This window comes from Carlito syrichta, unplaced genomic scaffold (assembly GCF_000164805.1).
Source record: "Carlito syrichta isolate Samal-C Ts95f unplaced genomic scaffold, Tarsius_syrichta-2.0.1 Scaffold314127, whole genome shotgun sequence".
Classification (NCBI taxonomy): domain Eukaryota; kingdom Metazoa; phylum Chordata; class Mammalia; order Primates; family Tarsiidae; genus Carlito; species Carlito syrichta.
Genome location: NW_007258223.1, coordinates 420958 through 439019, shown reverse-complemented (window position 1 = coordinate 439019; position 18062 = coordinate 420958). Strand labels below are relative to the sequence as shown.

The 18062-nt window shown below is 38.5% G+C and overlaps 1 protein-coding gene across 1 annotated transcript in view; it reads right to left on the bottom strand.

Moving 5' to 3' along the window:
• Positions 1-2425: 2425 nt before the first annotated feature.
• STAP1 (signal transducing adaptor family member 1) overlaps positions 2426-18062 on the bottom strand; it is a 48410-nt gene continuing 32773 nt past the window's right edge. Inside the window, exons 7-9 of the mRNA XM_008071145.1 lie at positions 17593-17662; positions 14073-14169; positions 2426-2510 (exon numbers count right to left, since the gene is read on the bottom strand). Coding sequence (XP_008069336.1) covers positions 2479-2510; positions 14073-14169; positions 17593-17662 — 199 coding nt within the window. The 3' untranslated portion in view covers positions 2426-2478. The remainder of the gene's footprint in view (positions 2511-14072; positions 14170-17592; positions 17663-18062) is intronic.

Sequence of the window (18062 nt, the reverse complement as noted above, 5' to 3'; positions counted from 1 at the left end):
CCATTTTGTGGAAATCTGTTGGTGGCATACTTCTTCATGATTTGTCTTCTGAACATATCTATGTATTGCCCTCATTCTACAAATATATTTTTACTGAAAATAAAGTTCTAGTTTGGCTTTATTACCTTTTAGCACATTGGAGGTATTTTTCCATTCTCCTGTGACTTCCCCCATAACTATTGTTGAATCAGCTGTCTGGCTGATTATTATACTTTTAAAGAAGTCCTTTTTATCTGCTTTGATTTTATGCAGTGTGATTAATGCATTTTTTGACATGGATTTCTTTTTATTAATCCTGCTTGGGATTTTTAAAAATTCCTTGAATTTGTCTTTGTGTCTTAGGTTAGTTCTGAGAAATTCTCAGATATTACTTCACATACAGCCTCTTCCCCATTCTCACTTCTGTTAAGGGGAATTCTCGGTAAACCTGGCCAACCTTCATAGTCTGTCTTCAGCATGTATCACCCTCTCTTCTATATGTTTCTGCCGTTTTTTATTCTTGTCATGTTTTATTCTGTGTAATTTATTCTACCCACATTCCAGTTCATTGTATGCTGTTTTTTATCTACTTACTGTTACATCCATTCACTCTTAATTTTTGTTGTGGTGGTTTTATTTTTCAGTCCTAGAAGCTCTGTTTGGTTCTCTTTTTTTAAAGCTGCTGGATTAATTTTTATAGTTTTATGGCCTGCAGATATTTTCTAATATGCCATATTAAACTATGAGGGCCAATTTATGGTTTTTGTCTGCCAGTTTCAATTTCTAAAATTTTTGTGGCTCTGATGCTGTCGTTTCTTCCAACCATATGTGTTGTTGGTCTCCTGTGAAACTTTCCACCTTGGTTAGGCCCTGGCCTTTTATTTCTCTTTCTGTTGTCCATTCCTTTTAATTTATTGCAGTCAACCACATTACCTCACCAGCTCTAGAATTTTAAGCAGTATAGTTTCTTACAGAGTGCAAGAATTCCCTCAACATCTTGAGATGGCAAGAAATTGGATCTTTTCTGTCTCTTGTTTCTTATCCAAATTTGGGCCAACTCAATTGTAAGACCCTTGAGAATATCATATATATTTGCTTCTTTTGTAATTTTTGTCAATACAATGATGTATATAAGTATTTAATAAATTTCAATATTATGTATATTAATGCACAGGCTTTATGTCCCAACTTCCATGATATCTATGGTTCTTGATTAATTGATACTGCCTCTCCATTTAAAAGAAAGCCTTGTTTGATTTTGCTTATATTGCCACACAGAAGATTTATCTTGATATTACAGTAGATCTTAAAGAAGTAGTTCTCAAACTATTGTGTAGCAGTTACTTATGTGTGCTTAGAAGGTAGATTTCTGGACCAAGGTAGAATTCCTCCCCAAGGAATTCTAATTCACCAAGTCTGAGGAAAGCTTAGAACTCTGCATATTTTCAGGCATCCTAGGTAGCTCCTTGAATTAGTTTGCTAGGGCTGCCATAATAAATATCACAGATTGTGTGGCTTAAACAACAAAAATTTGTTCTCACAATTCTGGAGGCTATAAGTGCAAGATTAAGTATCAGCCGGGTTGATGATTTTTCTGAGGTCTCTCTCCTTGACTTGTAGATGGTCATCCTGTTCTGCTAACATGATCTTTCCTCTGTAGAACATAGGCCATATATTTTCATTCTTAGTTGATTCTATGATTCCTAACCTGAATGACCATCAAAAATTTTAAAATTTATGAAAAAGTATCTCTGAGATTTTGATTCAGTAGATTATGGTCTGTGGCTGAGAGGTCAGTATTTCTAAGAAACTCTGGGTATTTGTAATCAGTCTTGTTGTGTATTGTACTTGTGAATTAACGTGATGATATAGCCTTTTGCTATCTTTGTAAGGAGGTATGGGTTGAGCTAGTGTAAAAGATGACATCAGGGAAAAAACATGGAAATGGAGAGATTTCATTTATTTCTAGTAACAAAAAATGTGACATATATTTTCATTGGAAAAGGCTTCTAGTACATTTCATGTCTCTGGCTCCCAGCTAGCTAATTAAAATGACTTATAGTTGATAAATTGGTCAGATTAGATTTTAACCAAACCTAGTGAGGGCTTTTGGGGAATTGGTAGGATTTAGAACTGGAGACTCTGCTGTGGAAATTGTATAAGGGAAATGTATTTAATTGAAGCCTAGGAAAACAAAAACTCCATCTAGAAAGTACTATATGTTTTCAACTTATATCAGTGCATGGGAATGTATGTATCTACGAGTTACACGCATATCCATAGTCTGTGGTTTTCCAGTGAATTGCTTTCATTCTGAGATAATGAAACTGTATGCTGCAGTGTTTAATTTTGGTGTCTAGGTGAATGAGTTGGTAATCAGGATCAGACAGGAGAATATAGATGATTCTTGCTAAAAGTGAGATCTTCATTTCAAAAATTTTAATTACCAAGATACATGGAGTTTTCACACTTTATTTCATGCGATTTGTGAATTTTTCTTCAACTTCTCCCTTCCATGTTGGGTTCTTGGCCTAGAAAGTGTGGGTGGAAAAACTTGATTAAAGAACCAATATTTTGGAACAAGGTGGTTCTTTATTTTCAGTGTGAGTTGATTTTCCTGCATGGAACATTGCTGGTGTGTTTAATAAATGTTGAGTAATTACTGAATATTCAGATGCTTTTTAATTTTTATCTCATCCTAGACCTGTAACTTCGTTTCTAATTTTTTTTTTTTGAGTTGGAAGAGTCTCACTCTGTCACCCAGAATGGAGTGCAGTAGCCGCTCCCGGCCACTGCAGCCTCAACCTGCTGGGCTCCGGCGATCCTTCTGCCTCAGCCTTCCGAGTAGCTGGAATTACAGGCACGCACTACCACGCCTGGCTGATTTTTTGATTTATTGTAGAGATGAGGTCTCGCCAATTTGCCCAGCCGGGTCTCGAACCCGCAGACTCAGGCAATCCACTCACCTCAGCCTCCCAAAGCACGGTATTACAGGCTGAGCCACTGAACCCAGCTTGGTTTCTAATATTTTTTTCTTCCTCTTTAGTTTGATATTATTTACCTACCCTGCTATAGTTTGAAGTGGTTTTTAGTTTAAGCTAGTAATTTCTGAAGTTGGGAAAAGTAGATTGAGGATATATCTTTAACTAATTTAATTTCATTACTGCTCTTGCCTTCTTATGTTAGAAAAGTGAATGCTGACATGTGTTTTCTTTAGTATTTTATTGTAAACACGTTAACTTTTTCTAAATCTCCAGATTTGAACCCTTAGGTATGCTACAACCATTTCCTAACTCAAGGCAAATTACAGCTAAGTACTTTAGCAGTCTCGCTGTATCCCATCCAGCTATGAGTCCCAATTCCTGAAGAAATTTTTGGGTTCCACAAAGTTTCTTTAAAATGTCAGCATTATTTATCAAGGTAAGTTTTGACCTTTTTGTAGTTTTTCCTAGAAAGTCCTATTTCTCATTTACTTTTCCATCGTCTTTCTGCTTTTAAAGGAATGTTACCCTACAGAAGATATTATTTGAAGTCTTTTTTCATATGCTTCTCATATTCTATCGGTTCTTATCATCATTCCCTAACCCTTATAACAAAGGAATCTGAAATGCAGGGAAGTTGAGTATTATATTCCTGATCACAAAACAAATTGAACATTTCTGTCACATGGTAATAGCAGTCTGCTTATCTGTTTCTAAAATCATTGACATTTATATCATCAGTTCTTTTTCAATTGTTTATTTCTATTGCCTCTGTTTTTCTTTTCCTGGTCCTGGGTAGTCCCTATTCAAGGTGTTCCACTGTGGCAGTAGCAGGGTGGGCATCCAAAACCCCCAAAGAAAAGTCATCCTTCTGGCCAGAGAAATCAGGAGAAGTGGGCCTGGAGAAGAGCTGAGAGTTGGAATTAGATTTTTCCCCCCCTAACTTCAGAGACACTGGGCAGCCCCACAGAATTGCATAGTAGCACAGGTTGCTGCAACAATTATGAAGCCCCATCTTTCTAGCTAGAAGACTAGAAAAAAGGAACACTTGGTAGCTGCAGAGTATGAAGGAAAATCTTAGAGAGGTGGGAGTTGAAAAAGAGCATTCCCTAGTTCTGTGTATGACAAGTCCCAGGCTCACCTGTGCATGAACAGATAGATACAAAGAAGATAGCAAAGGCTTTAAGAACTAAACTGGCCAGGTGCAGTGGCTCATGCCTATAATCCCAGTACTTTGGAAGACCCAGGTGAAAGGACTGCCTGAGCCCATAGGCTGGAGACTAGCCTGGGCAACTTGATGAGACCTCATTTCTACAATTAATAAAAAAAAAAAAAATTAGCCTGGCATAGTGGTGCATGCCTGTAGTTCCAGTTACTTGCAAGGCTGAGGCAGAAGGATCATCTGAACCCAGCAGGTCAAGGCTGTGGTGGCCGTGAGCATGCCACTGCACTCCAGCCTGGGTGACAGAGTGAGACTCCAACTCAAAATAATAATAATAATAATAATAAACTAAAAATGACTGGTCAAGTTCCGGGCCAGTAATCCTTGAGATATACAGACCCAAAGCAACATAAAGGCTTTGAAAACTGAACTGGTATTGAAATGAGCTTTGAAAACTGAACTGGTATTGGAACGTATTCACAAAGAAAGTGAGACAACTGGTTCACTCTAATCAGGATGATGCCTACTTTTTTTTTTTTTTAAAGTCAATCTCACTCTGTCTTCCAGACTGGAGTGCAGTGGCATGGTCACAGTTACCACAACCCCAACCTGCTAAGCTCAGGCGATCCACTTCAGCCTTCCAAGTAGCTTGGGACTATACCATACCTGCCTAATTTTTTTGAAATTTATTTATTGTAGAGACAAAGTCTCACCATGTTGCCCAGACTGGTCTTGAACTCCTGGGCTCAAACAATCTTCTTGCCTCTGCCTCTCAAAATGCTGGGATCACAGACATGAGCTACTGCACCTGGCAATGTCTACATTTAAAAAAAGATGCTGCAGAGGATTTTAACTAGACTCAGAGGCTAATAGCATAATATTCAAACTGTCTAAGACACAAAGTAAAATTATTTGATATACAAAAAGTCAGAGAAGGGATTCAGGATTAAGATGGCCAGCATGAGACAGAGTAAGTTTTTCCTATGGAGTGAGCCAAGATAGAGTTTCCTCAGCACCCAGAGAGCAGCAGATTTAGCAGCATACCCCACAAGTCTCAAAATGAGTGATAATAACCACTTAGAACAAAGAAGAAAACAATCCACCAACCTGGAATGGAACTGACTGGGCTCTTGCCTGCATAACCACAGTCTACCACAGCCTCCAGACAAAGTGGGAAAGGCAAATTATGGGAATTGGGGAGTTTTATGTTCTGCTGCAAACTTTCAGGGTTCCTTGAGCCTGGTGGTACCCCAACTCCTTACAGGAAACTGCCTTCCCCACAGCTGTGCTATGCCGTGGAGTGGTGTAAGAAGAAAGCCTTGAGCAGTGCCAGTCACCAATTCCCAGGAACTCAACTCTTACAGAGTGGAGTGGCTGCTTTCCAACCAGTTTGGGAGGGAATGGATGCCAAGGGCAAACCATAGCTGCAGACAGTTCTTGGCTGAGTTTCTTGCCTGAAAATACCTAAGGCCAAGGCGGGAGCCTGGTGGGATGCATTGCCTTAGCAACTTCTCACTCCCCTTGGCAACTCTTCTGGACCTGTTCTGCACAATAGTGTTACCCCACAGTGACCTGGGACTCCCTTCTACACTATCCACTAAGGCAGCTTAGAGTGCACACATGAGGAATGGTTCATCTCCTTTTCCCTGTGCTACACCAGAAGGCTCAAAACAGAAAGGAAAATTCCTAGAGGCCCAACTTCAGCCTAGGCTGGCAGGGGCGCTTTCTCCCAAGTGCCACCTCCTGACCAGAGGTCTGCAATACAGCCAACCAATCAAATACTGTACCTCAGCTTTGGGGAAGGCTTAATCACAGACCCCAGTTAACAATAATTTCCAAAACCCTCTGACCACTCAGGATGCTGTGAGTCAGTGCAGGTACACAGCACAGGACTACAGCTCTGGCAACTGAAAAAGTCACCACACCAAGACTATATATAACCAAGGGAACCCTATGGTGCCGGCATCAGCCCTTTACCAAATACCTAGAATAAGAAGAAATCGTGTATCCAAATGAGAAGGAACCAGAAAAATAATTCTGATGACATGAAAAAATAGACTTTTCTAACACCCCCCCAAAAAACACCAACTCTTCAGCAATGAACCCTAACCAAAGTGAAATTTTTGCAATTCCAGACATAGAATTGAAAATATTGATGCTAAATTGGTCAATAAACTTCAGGAGAAAATTGAAAACCAACATAAAGAAATTTTTAAAAACTATTAGGAACATGAATGGGAAATTAGCCAAAGGTATAGACACCTTAAAAGAAAACCAAACTGAAATTCTGGAAATGAAAGAAGCATTTAGGGAAGTACAAAATGCAATGGGAAGTTTTAACAGTAGACTAGAACAAGCAGAAGAAAGAATCTCAGAACTTGAATACAGGGCTTTCAAATTAACCCAACCAGGCAACAATAAAGAAAAAGGAAGAAAATGAAAGAAAATCTCCAAGAAATATGGGATTGTGTATAACATCCAAACCTAAGAATCATAGGTATTCCTGAAGAAGAAGAGAAAGCAACAGGTTTGGAAAACCTATTTGAGGGACTAATGGAGGAAAATTTCCCTGGCCTTGACAGGGATCTAAATATCCAGATACAAGAAGCTGAAAGAATCCACAAAGAATCATTGCAAAAAGGTCATCCCCAAGGCATATAATCATTTGGCTATGCAAAGTTAATATGAAAGAAAGAATTTTAAGAGCAGTGAGACAGAAGCATCAAATAACTTATAAAGGTAAACCTATCAGACTAACAACAGACTTCTCAGAAGAAACCCTACAAGCCAGAAAGGATTGGGGCTCCATCTTCAATCTCAAACAGAATACATGTCAGCCAAAGATTTTTTATCCCACAAAACCAAATTTCATAAATGAAGGAGAAATGCAGTCCTTCACAGACAAGCAAACTGACTGGCACTAGACTGACTCTACAGGAAATATTCAAAGGAGTCCTAAATAGTGAAACAAAAGGTCAAAATAACCAGTAGAAAAACACTGGAAATCATAAAGCTCATAGGCTTTATGAATTACCAACACAATAGAGAAAATAAATAAAACGACCAGATAACAACCAGTATGATGAATAGGATAGTAATTTACATATCATGATTAACTCTGAATGTAAGTTGTCTCAATACCTCACTAAAAGATACAAACTGGCAGAATAGATTTTTTAAAAAAGCAAATCTCTTCTGCCTTCAAGACATCCACTTAACTCACAAAGACTCCTATAGACTCAAGGTAAAGATGTAGGGAAAACTATTCCACACAATTAGAAACCAAAAATGAGCAGGAATAGCCATTCTCGTATCAGATAAAGCAATCTTTAAATTAACAACAGTAAAAACAGAAAAAGATGGCTATTATATAATGATAAAAGAATCAATCCAATGAGAAGACATAACAAATTTAAGTATATTTGTGCCTAACACCAGAGGCCCCGGCTTTATTGAACAAATTCTACTAGACCTAAAAAAGACAGCAATACAATAATAGTGGAGGACTTCAACACCCCACTGATAGCAATAAATAGATCATCAAGGCAGAAAGTCAACAAAGAAATATTGAAGTTAAACAGGACTGTAGAGGAAATGGAACTAAAAGTCATCTACAGAACATTCCATCTTGAAACTACAGAATGTATATTTTTCTCATCAGCCCATGAAACTGTCCAAGATCACGATAGGCGCAAATCTCAATAAACTCAAAATCATGTCAAGTGGAATCATCTCAGACCATAGTGGAATAAAACTAAAAATTAACCCCAAGAAGAACTTGCAAAGCCAAACAAGGACATGGAAGTTTGCTTCTGAACAATCCTTGGGTCAACAAAGAAATCAAAATGGAAATTTTAAAATTCCTTAAAATGAATGACAACAATGAAATAAATTATCAGAACCTCTGAGACACAGCCAAAGTTGTGCTCAGAGGAAAATTTTTGACACCTGAGGCCTACATTAATAAGACTGAAGGATTGCATATCAACAACCTAAAATCACACCTCAAGGAACTAGAAAAAATCAAATCAAACCCAAAGCTAGCAGAAGAAAAGAACAAAAATCAGAGCAGAATTAAATGAAATTGAAATTGAAAAAAATACAAAGGATCAGTGGAACAAAAGTCAGTTCTTTGAAAAGATAAAATTGATAGACCACTAGCTAAATTAATTCAGAAATGAAGGGAGAAGACTCAAGTTAGCTCAATCAGACATGAAAAGGAAACATAACTGATAGGATGAAAGTTCGAAAGATCATTCTAGACTAACACGAGCACCTTTGTGTAAACAAACTTAACAATCTAGAAGAAATAGATAAGTTCTTGGAAACATGCAACCTCCCAACCTTAAATCAGAAATATGTAGAAACCCTGAACTGACCAGTAACGAGTAGCAAGATAGAAAGAGTAATGAGATGTCTCCCAACAAAAAAAAAGTCCACGGCTTGATGGACTCACAGCTAATCTTCAGAGAACTGCTACCAATCTTACTGAAGCTTTTCCACAAGATTGAGGAAGAGGTAATCCTCCCTAACTCATTCTATGAGGCCACTATCACTCTGATACCAAAGCTAGGAAAAGACACAACAACAAAAATAAAACTACAAACCAATATCCCTTGTGAACATAGACACAAAAATCCTCAACAAAATATTAGCAAACTGAATTCAACAGCACACTTATAATTTATATATTATATATAACATTATATATATATATCTCACAACCAAGTGGGTTTTATCCCAGGATGCAAGAATGGCTCAACATACTGAAGTCAATAAATGTGATCCACTACATAAACAGAAGTAAAAATAAAAACCATATGATCATTTAAATAGATGCAGAAAAAGTACTTGATAAAATCCAGCATCCCTTCATGATAAAAACCCATAGCAAAATAGGCATAGAGGGAAATTACTCAAAATAATAACTGTATATGGCAAATCCACAGGCAATTTCATCCTGAACTGAGAAAAGTTGAATACATTTCCTTTCAGAACTGGAACAAGGGAAGGCTGCCCACTTTCACCCTACTATTCATCATAGTACTGGAAGTCCTAGCCAGAGCAATCAGGCAAGAAAACTAACAGGAATCCAAATTGGAAAAGAAGAAATCAAACTCTCTATGGCAGTGATATCTTATACGTCAAGAATTCTAAAGACTCCTGGACTAGATTAATTAATTCAGTAAAGTTTCAGTATACAAAATCAATACACATAGGTCAGTAACACTACTATACACCAAAAGAGATCATGCTGAGAATCAAAACAAGAACTCAATTCCATTCATAGTAGTGGTCAAAAATCTAAAATACTTAGGAATATATTTAATCAAGCAAGTGAAAAATCTCTATAAGAACTACAAAACTCTGATGAAAGAAACTGCAGAGGACACAAACAAATGGAGAAACATCCCATGCTCAAGGATTGGAAGAATCAACATTGTTAAAATGATCATATTACCCAAAGTCATCCAGAGTCTACATAATCCCTATCAAACTACCAATGTCATTTTGCACAGAATTAGAGAAAACAATTCTAAAATTTACATGGAACCAAAAAAGAGCCAAAATAGTTAAAGCAATCCTAAGCAAAAAGAACAAAACTGGAGGCCTACATTACCTGACTTCAAATTATACTACAAGGCTGTAGTAGCCAAAACATCATGGTACTGGTACAGGAGCAGACACATAGACCAATGGAACAGAATAGAGAATCCAGCAATAAATCCAAATGCCTACAACCAACTAATCTTTGACAAAGCAGGAAAAAACACTGGGGAAAGGTCACCTGATTCAACAAGTGGTGCTGGGAAAATGGGATAGCTACGTGTAGAAAAAAATGAAACTTGATCCCTATCTCTTTCCATATACAAAAATTAATTCAAGATGGATTAAAGACTTAAATGTCAGACCTAAAACCAAAAAAAATCCTAGAAGAAAACCTAGGAAAAATTTATGAACATCGACGTAGCAAAGAATTCATGATTAAAACCCCAAAAGCAAATGCTACTAAAAGAAAAATAGACAAGTCAGACTTAAACTAAAAGTCTTCTGCACAGTAAAATAATTAACAGAGCAAACAGGCATCCTACAGAATGGGACAGATGTTTACAAACTGTACATCTGACAAAGGACTAATATCCAGAATCAACGAAGACCTTAAATCAGCAAGAAAAAAAGCAAATAACTCCATTAAAATGTGGGCAAATGACATGAACAAACATCTATCAAAAGAAGATATACAAACGGCTAACAAATGTATGATGAAATACTCAGTATCACTCATCATCGCCAGTCAGGATGGCCCTTATTAAAAAATCCAAAAACACTAGATGCTGGCACAGATGTGGAGAAAAGGGAACACTCATACACTGTTGGTGGGAGTGTAAATTAGTACAACCTCCATGGAAAGCAATATGGAGATTACTCAAAGATCTAAGATTAGAACAACCATTTGATCCAGCAATCTACCCTAAGGAACAGAGGTTGTTTTATAAAAAAGACATCTGCACCCACATGTTCATTGCAGCAAACACCGCATGTTCTCATTCATATGTCTGAACTAAATGGTCCCAGAGATGGAAATAGTAGACACTAGGGACTACAATAAGGGGAAAGGTGGGAAGTTAGGGTTCACAAACTACCTATGGGACACAATGTTCACTATCTGGGGGAATGTGTCACCTGAGACCCAATCGCTACCACTACACAATATGTCCATGTAACAAATATGCATGTGTTCCCCCTGAATCTAAAAAAAAAAAAAAAAAATTTTAAGTCAGAGAATTGTAACCAGTTCTCCATTTCTCAAGAGAAAAGACAACACTAAAGTAACCAAGATGTGAAATGATCAAACAAACACTTTAAAGCAGCTGTGATGAGGGCTCAGTGACTCATGCCAGTAGCCCAACACTTTGGGAGGCTGAGGTGGGAGGATTGCTTGAGTCCAGGGGTTCAAGACCAGTCTAGGCAATATAGTGAGACTTCGTCTCTACAAAAAATTAGCCAGGCATGGTGGTGCACATTTGTAGTTCTGGATACTTGGGAAATTGGGTGACAGAATGAGACCCCGACTCAAAAAAAAAAAAAAAAAAAAAAAAGCAGCTATGCTTCATGAGGTTGTGACACTCTTGAAATGAATGGAAATAAATGTTGTCAATTAAAAAAAAAACAAATTTTCAAAATATCTGAAATAAGAGATTCACTGAATGGGCTCAGAAGCTCATATGGTTGAAGAATCCTGTTAATGAATGTTTATAAAACTTAATTAGCAATCGCCAGGCCGGATGCCGTGGCCCATGCCTGAAATCCCAGCATTTCAGGAGGCCAAGGTGAGATGTTTGCTTGAGCCCAGTAGTTTGAGACCAGCCTGGGCAGCAAAGCAAGACCTTGATTTTACAAAAATATAAAAAATTAGCCAGGCACAGTGACACGTGCCTGTAGTCCCAGCTACTTGGGAGGCTGAGGAGGAAGGATCGTCTAAGCCCAGAAGGTTGAGGCTACAGTAAGCTATGATCATGCCACTGCCCTCCAGGCTGGATGACAGAGTGAGACCCCTGACTCAAAAAGAAAAAAAAATGCCAAAAATTGGATCAACCCTAATATACTGGTGAATGAATAAACAAACTGATGCCTCCATATAGTGAAAAGAATGAACTTGTATACACTTGTGTGAATCTCAGAGTTATTATGATTCGTGAAGGAAATCAGTCTCAAAAGATTCTGTACTTTTATTCCATTTACATGATTTTCTGGAAAAGGATAAACTATAGATATGGAGGAGAGCAGGGGTTGTTGCTAGTGAGAAGAGGTGACTACAAAGGAAGAACCTGAAGGCATGTTTTCTTAAGGTGATGGACCTTTCTGTATCTTGATTGTGGTGGTGCTTGTCAAAACTTCTGGGACTATACACCACAAAGTGAATTTTATTGTTGCAAATTTTTTAAAATCGTTTTTAAAAAAAGGAAAGGAAAACCACATTTGGAATGAATTGTTTATCTATTTCACACTTCCTACACTAAAAGTCTCCAAGAGGCCGTACTTTGTCCCCAGTTTAGGAATTTCTAACCCAAGGACATGCAACAACTTTTCTCTCCTTGCTACTCTGAAATCTCATGTGAGAGAGTGAGCTAACCTCAAGGATTAGAGGCCGGGTGAAGAGTGGTTCAGCCAGCCCCAGCTGACAACCAGCATCCATAACCCACCAGCTGCCTGCAGTCATGTGAGTGATGTCAAGTGAGACTGGCAGAAGAAGCCCAGCTGAATCCAATCCAAATTTCTGACCCACAGAATCATAATCAGATGTAATGGTTGTTAATTTAACCACCATGTTTCAGGGTGGCTTATTACACAGCACTGGATAACTGGTGTCATATCATCCATTAGTGGAAGCAAGTTATATTGTATTTCCCATCAGAATTTCCCCCCTAATTTTGATGCTAGAAATGTTACAGGAAATACTTTGTTCTCTAGAAGGAATGGGGGGAGGAATATATTAATAGCTTACTCCTGGAGAATTCTATTAGGTGATGTTTTCTTGCATAAAGCCCACATAAAGTATTATGTTTATCATATCTGTAGTAACTTGTTCATCTCATAGTTATATTTTAAAAGAGACATTCAGAAATTAGGCAATGTACAGAGAGTCAAAGATGAGAGTGAGAGCTTCAGGAACCAATAATTTAGGTGACAGAAAGTGAAAAGACTAATGGGATGTATTGTGGCCATTTAAAAATATATGATGGGCTTTCTTAGAAACCTGTATTGTTTTGGATCCAGAAGCTGGATTAATATATAATACATAGAAGTTAAAGGAATGAAGAATACTCTTATACATGAACTGTCCAGAAGTGAATGGTGCTGCTTAAAAAATCAGCCCCCTTTCCAAAAGAAATTTTCAAGCAAGCTGAATGGTCACATCTTAGAGCTGTTTCCTGTACTGTATGTGCCCAGTGACTCCAGCACATGTAAGACACCACTTGGTAATTTTCTAAAGTTCCTTTAGACTCTTGAGTTTTGGGCGGTTTTGTTGTTGCTACTTGGCATCACAAGCATAGCAATGTTTTGATAACTGGCTGTCCTTTTCATTAGTGAGATTTTGCAGATATGTCTCTGATACAAGTAGCCAAATAAAGTCGTTTGCCTTCACAATCTGTAGGCTCAGGCACTTTTTTTGAAAACTGAAATCCAAACAAGCTGGAGATATTTTCTCTCTCCTGCTTACAGCTTGCCAAGTGAAACACGCGTAGCAGGAATTGTGTAGGAGAGAGAAAAACTGTTACATTCAGCTTGGTTTGCATTGCCAAAAACTGGACTGCAAACAGGGTCAGTGTCATGGGCATGTCAGCTGTGCAGCTGCACAGGATCCCATGCTTGACTTAATGGTCTACTATAACTGTTCTTGATATTCTTAATTTATGAGCAAGGGACCCTCAAATTCTGTAACTGATCCAAACTGCAGTTTTTATCTGTAGTTTCTCACCACCCTTGTTTTGCAGACTTATGCCTGCCTTTATAGTGGAATGAGACTTCTTTTTTAAGTTATCTATTGCCTAATGACCAATTGCTATAGTCTCTCTTAGTCCTCATTCATTTTATCCTGCATCTAATATTGTTAACAGACCATTCCTTTGAATTTCCTCTTTGGTTTCCATTAATTTTTATGATTATGGTTTTCCCTTATCTTTGAACTTTTTAATAAAACCAAGTAGAATGATGGAATGAAGTTAATAGTCCATACCTCAGGGGTTTTTGTCCCTTAGAATATACCCATACTCTATTCACAATATACGTTGGTACTCCCTTATTCACAGACTCAGTGACAAAATGATTTCCAAATGGATAAATATAAAGGCTGAACTATATAGTTTCTACCTGGCTGGTATTACAGTCATATGCACATTGGGGGAGGGGGTATTTTCCTTAATACAGCAATGAAGTGAAAAACATACCAAGGCTATCATCAGTTGAATATATAAATGGTCTTAAATTTCCTCGAGTCTCCTTCACAAAGTAGTCAATGATGCTGAAAAGGTTTGGGAGTGTTACCTGAATAAAGAGAGAGGAAAAGGACTCAGTGGGATATTTAAAGCCAGAGAATTTAGGCATTTTAATATTTTATTGCAACAGGATAATTTACTATTCTAGGTGTAACTGAAATGTGTCTCTATCCTCTAAACTAATATTTTTATACAAGTGAAATTAAATTAAACCTGAATATCCTAGGTAACCTTGAAGAGGAAAATATTCATGAATCAGGAGTGGTGGCACACACCTGTAGTTCTAGCTACTCAGGAGGCTGAGGTAGGAGGATGACTTGAGCCCGAGAGTTTTGGTGCACTATGATCACACCTGTGAAGAGCCACTGCACTCAAGCTTAGGCAACATAATGACACCCTTGTCTTGAAGAAAAAAAAATTTGCAAAAATACAACCTGATTTTGAGGTTGAGGGTTATGTTGGGGAGGGTGAAAGGTGAAAAGATGATCCAGGCTGTTAATTTTCCTCACACTGTGGTCTGTGTCAGCTGACAGAAATGATCCCCAGGTCACCAGTTGGGAAGATACATTATTCTTCCTGGCCACTGCTTTCAGTCACTTGGTTATTTGGAGTATGTTTTAGCAAACTAATTCTCTGCCTCCTTTATTAGAACTTTATTTTAAAATCCCAGTCAGGTCAGGAGCAGTGGCTCATGCCTGTAATCCCAGCACTTTGGGAGGTGGAGGCAAGAGGATTGCCTGAACCCAGGGGTTCGAGACCAACCTGAACAACTTGGAGAGACCTTGTCTCTACAATAAAATTAAAATTAGCCAGGTGTGGTGGCACACGCCTGTAGTTCCAGCTACTTGGAAGGCTGAGGTAGAAGGATCGCCTGAGCCCAGTAGGTCAAGGCTGCGGTGGCTGTGAGCATCCCACTGCACTCTAACCTGGGCAACAGAGTGATACTCTGACTCAAATAAATAAATAAATAAACCCCAGACATAGTTCTGAGAACTGAGAAGCTCTGGGAAACATTTATGGCAAAGGTGTCAGTAACTTCCTTGCTTTCTAAGGATTATGCCCAAAACATAAGAAATTCAACCACACTGTCCCTTTTTCTATTTGATCAACCCAATGGCCTAGAGAAGCAGAGGATCTAGCTCAATTTTGGAGAAATATATATTCAAGGCTTAAATGTCAATATTTAAGAAATATCCAGAGACATCTTTCCTGATGCAATCTTCCCACTACCACAGCCTAAAATTACAGAGCAAAATCTCCTTTTTTCAACATCTTGAAATGTAGCCCACACCACCACATTCTTATTGGTTGAGACCAGTGTAAGTGCCAATTTTCTCACCTGTATAAAAGGCATAAATATATCTACCGAAGGGTAATGATAAAGATTAAATTGGTTAATATATGTAAGTACTTAGCTCTGTGCCTAACACGTTATCTGGTGATTATAAGATATTGTTACCCTTAAAGTAAATCAGCTAGAGTAAGAGAGGGATTGAAGACAAAGAAGAAACCTTTTCTTCACTAGTATGTTGCTATTAAGATGGGATTTTTTTAACTGTATGGCAGGAATTCGAGGATTAGGCATTCACAGGTTTCATTCCATTAGAAATAAACATATTTAAATAGTTATTATTGGAAGATGTAAGACAGATATTTAGCAAAAATATCTTTTTATCACTGAAACAATTATATTGATAAGGCTAGGCATGGTGGCCGATGCCTGTAATCCCAGCACTTTGGGAGGCTGAGGTGGGAGGATTGCTTCAGCCTGGGTGTTCAAGACCAGCCTAGGCAACATAATGAGATCTCATCTCCACAAAAAAATTAAAAATTTGGCTGGATGTGGTAGTACATTCCTGTGTTCCCAAACTATTCGAGAGGCTGAGGTGAGAGGATTACCTAAGCACAGGAGGTCAAGGCTGCAGTGGGCTGTGATCTTGCCATTGAACACCAGCCTGGGCGACAGAGTGAGACTTCAACTCAAAAAAATAGATATATAAGGAGGGGCCCAAAAAAACCCCTAAATTATCTTTTGGAGAGTGTGCCCCTGAAGTACACTCAGAATTTTTTCCTCCAGATCAAACAGTCAACCAGAGTTTTTATCTGGAAGTTTTGAGAAGGTTGTGTCAAGATTTGTGGAGGAAACATCCCAAGTTGTGGCAAACAGGTGATGGTTCTTCCACCATGACAATACACCTGCCCACACCACACTGTGTTTAGAGTTTTTTGACCAAACACAGCATCCTGTGCCCCACCCTTTCTATTAACGCGATCTTGCCCCCAAGCAATTTTTTTTTTCTCCAGATAAAAAAAAGTCCTCAAAGGGAAATATTTTGCTGATGTGGAAGAAATGAAACAATAAACAGCAGAAGCACTAAAAGGCATCAAAATTGACAAGTTCAAAAACTGTTTTGAGTGGTAGAAAAGCATCTTGATAGATATATTGTGTCAAACAGAGAATACTTTGAAGGTGATTGAAGTTTAAACATGTAAGAATAAATACACATTTTTTAAAGAAATAAATTCCAGGGTTTTTTGGGAGAGAGATAAGAGTTGCAGAGAAAGAAAAGTGGAAAGAGTTTTTTAAAAGCAGATTATCTTGACCAGACTCGGTGGCTCAGCCTGTAATCCCATCACTTTGGGAGGCCGAGGTGAGTGGATTGCCATAGCCTAGGGGTTCGAGACCAGCCCAGGCAACTTGGCAAGATCTCGTCTTTACAATAAATCAAAAAATTAGTCAGGTGTAGCACAAACCTGTAGTTCTGGCTACTTAGAAGGCTGAGGCAGAAGGATGGCTGGAGCCCACAAGGTCAAGGCTGCGGTGGCCGTGAGTGTGTAACTGCACTCCAGCCTTGGTAACAGAGTGAGATTCCAACTCAAAAAAAAGTAAACATAACCTGGCATAGTGGCTCACATCTGTAATCCCAATACTTTGGGATTCTCTACAATAAATCAAAAAAAAAAAAGTGCTGGGCACAGTAGCTCAAGCTTGTAATCCCAGCATTTTGGAAGGCTAAGGCGAGAGGATTGCCTGAGCTCAGGGTTTCGAGACCAGTTTGGGCAACTTGGTGAGACCTTGACTCCACAATAAACCAAAAAATTAGCTGGGTGTGGTGGTGTGTGCCTGAAGTTCCAGCTTCTTGGAAGGCTGAGGCAAAAGGATCGCCTTGAACCCAGCAGGTCGAGACTGGGGTGGCCATGAGCGTGCCACTGCACTCCAGCCTGGGCGACAGAGTGAGACTCCAACTCAAAACAAAAAAAAGCAGATTATCTTTTACTCTGCCTTACCCACTTATTCTTGCATCTCACTTCTTACCCTGTATATCTGCTACCTCAGGGATCCTTAACTTGGCTTTTTGTTTTTTTGTCGTTGTTTGTTTTGCCAGAATTAGGTTCCTAGGGAAGAAATCTGCCCTGTATTGTTTAACGAACCAGGAAAAAGTTCATCAATGACAAAGAAATCACTACTTACAGGTTTTTCCAGTTCAATAATGTAGTTTTTCCCGATGCTTGTCACTTTATAGTGCTTGATTCTTGGCACGCTAAAATGAACCAAATGGTTAATTTCCATTTGCTGACGTGATTGGGTCGATGCAAACTAAAATAATTATACTTATCACTTATGTAGTAAACCTGTGTTCCTCCCATGACTACAGTTTGGCAAAAATCTTTGGTGGTTTTGGTTTTCCTTTTCTATTTTCTTTTTTTTTTTCTTTTTCTTTTTTTCTTTTTAGAGACAGGGTTTACTCTGTCACCCAGGCTGGAGTGCAATGGCACAATCACAGCTCATCACAGCCTCAAACTTCTGGGCTCAAGCAATCCTCCTGCCTTAGCTTCCCAGGTAGCTGGGATTACAGGTGTTCACCCCCACCAGGCTGGTCTCAAAATCCTGGTCTCAAGCAATCCTCCTGCCTTAATCTCCCAAAGTACTAGGATTACAGG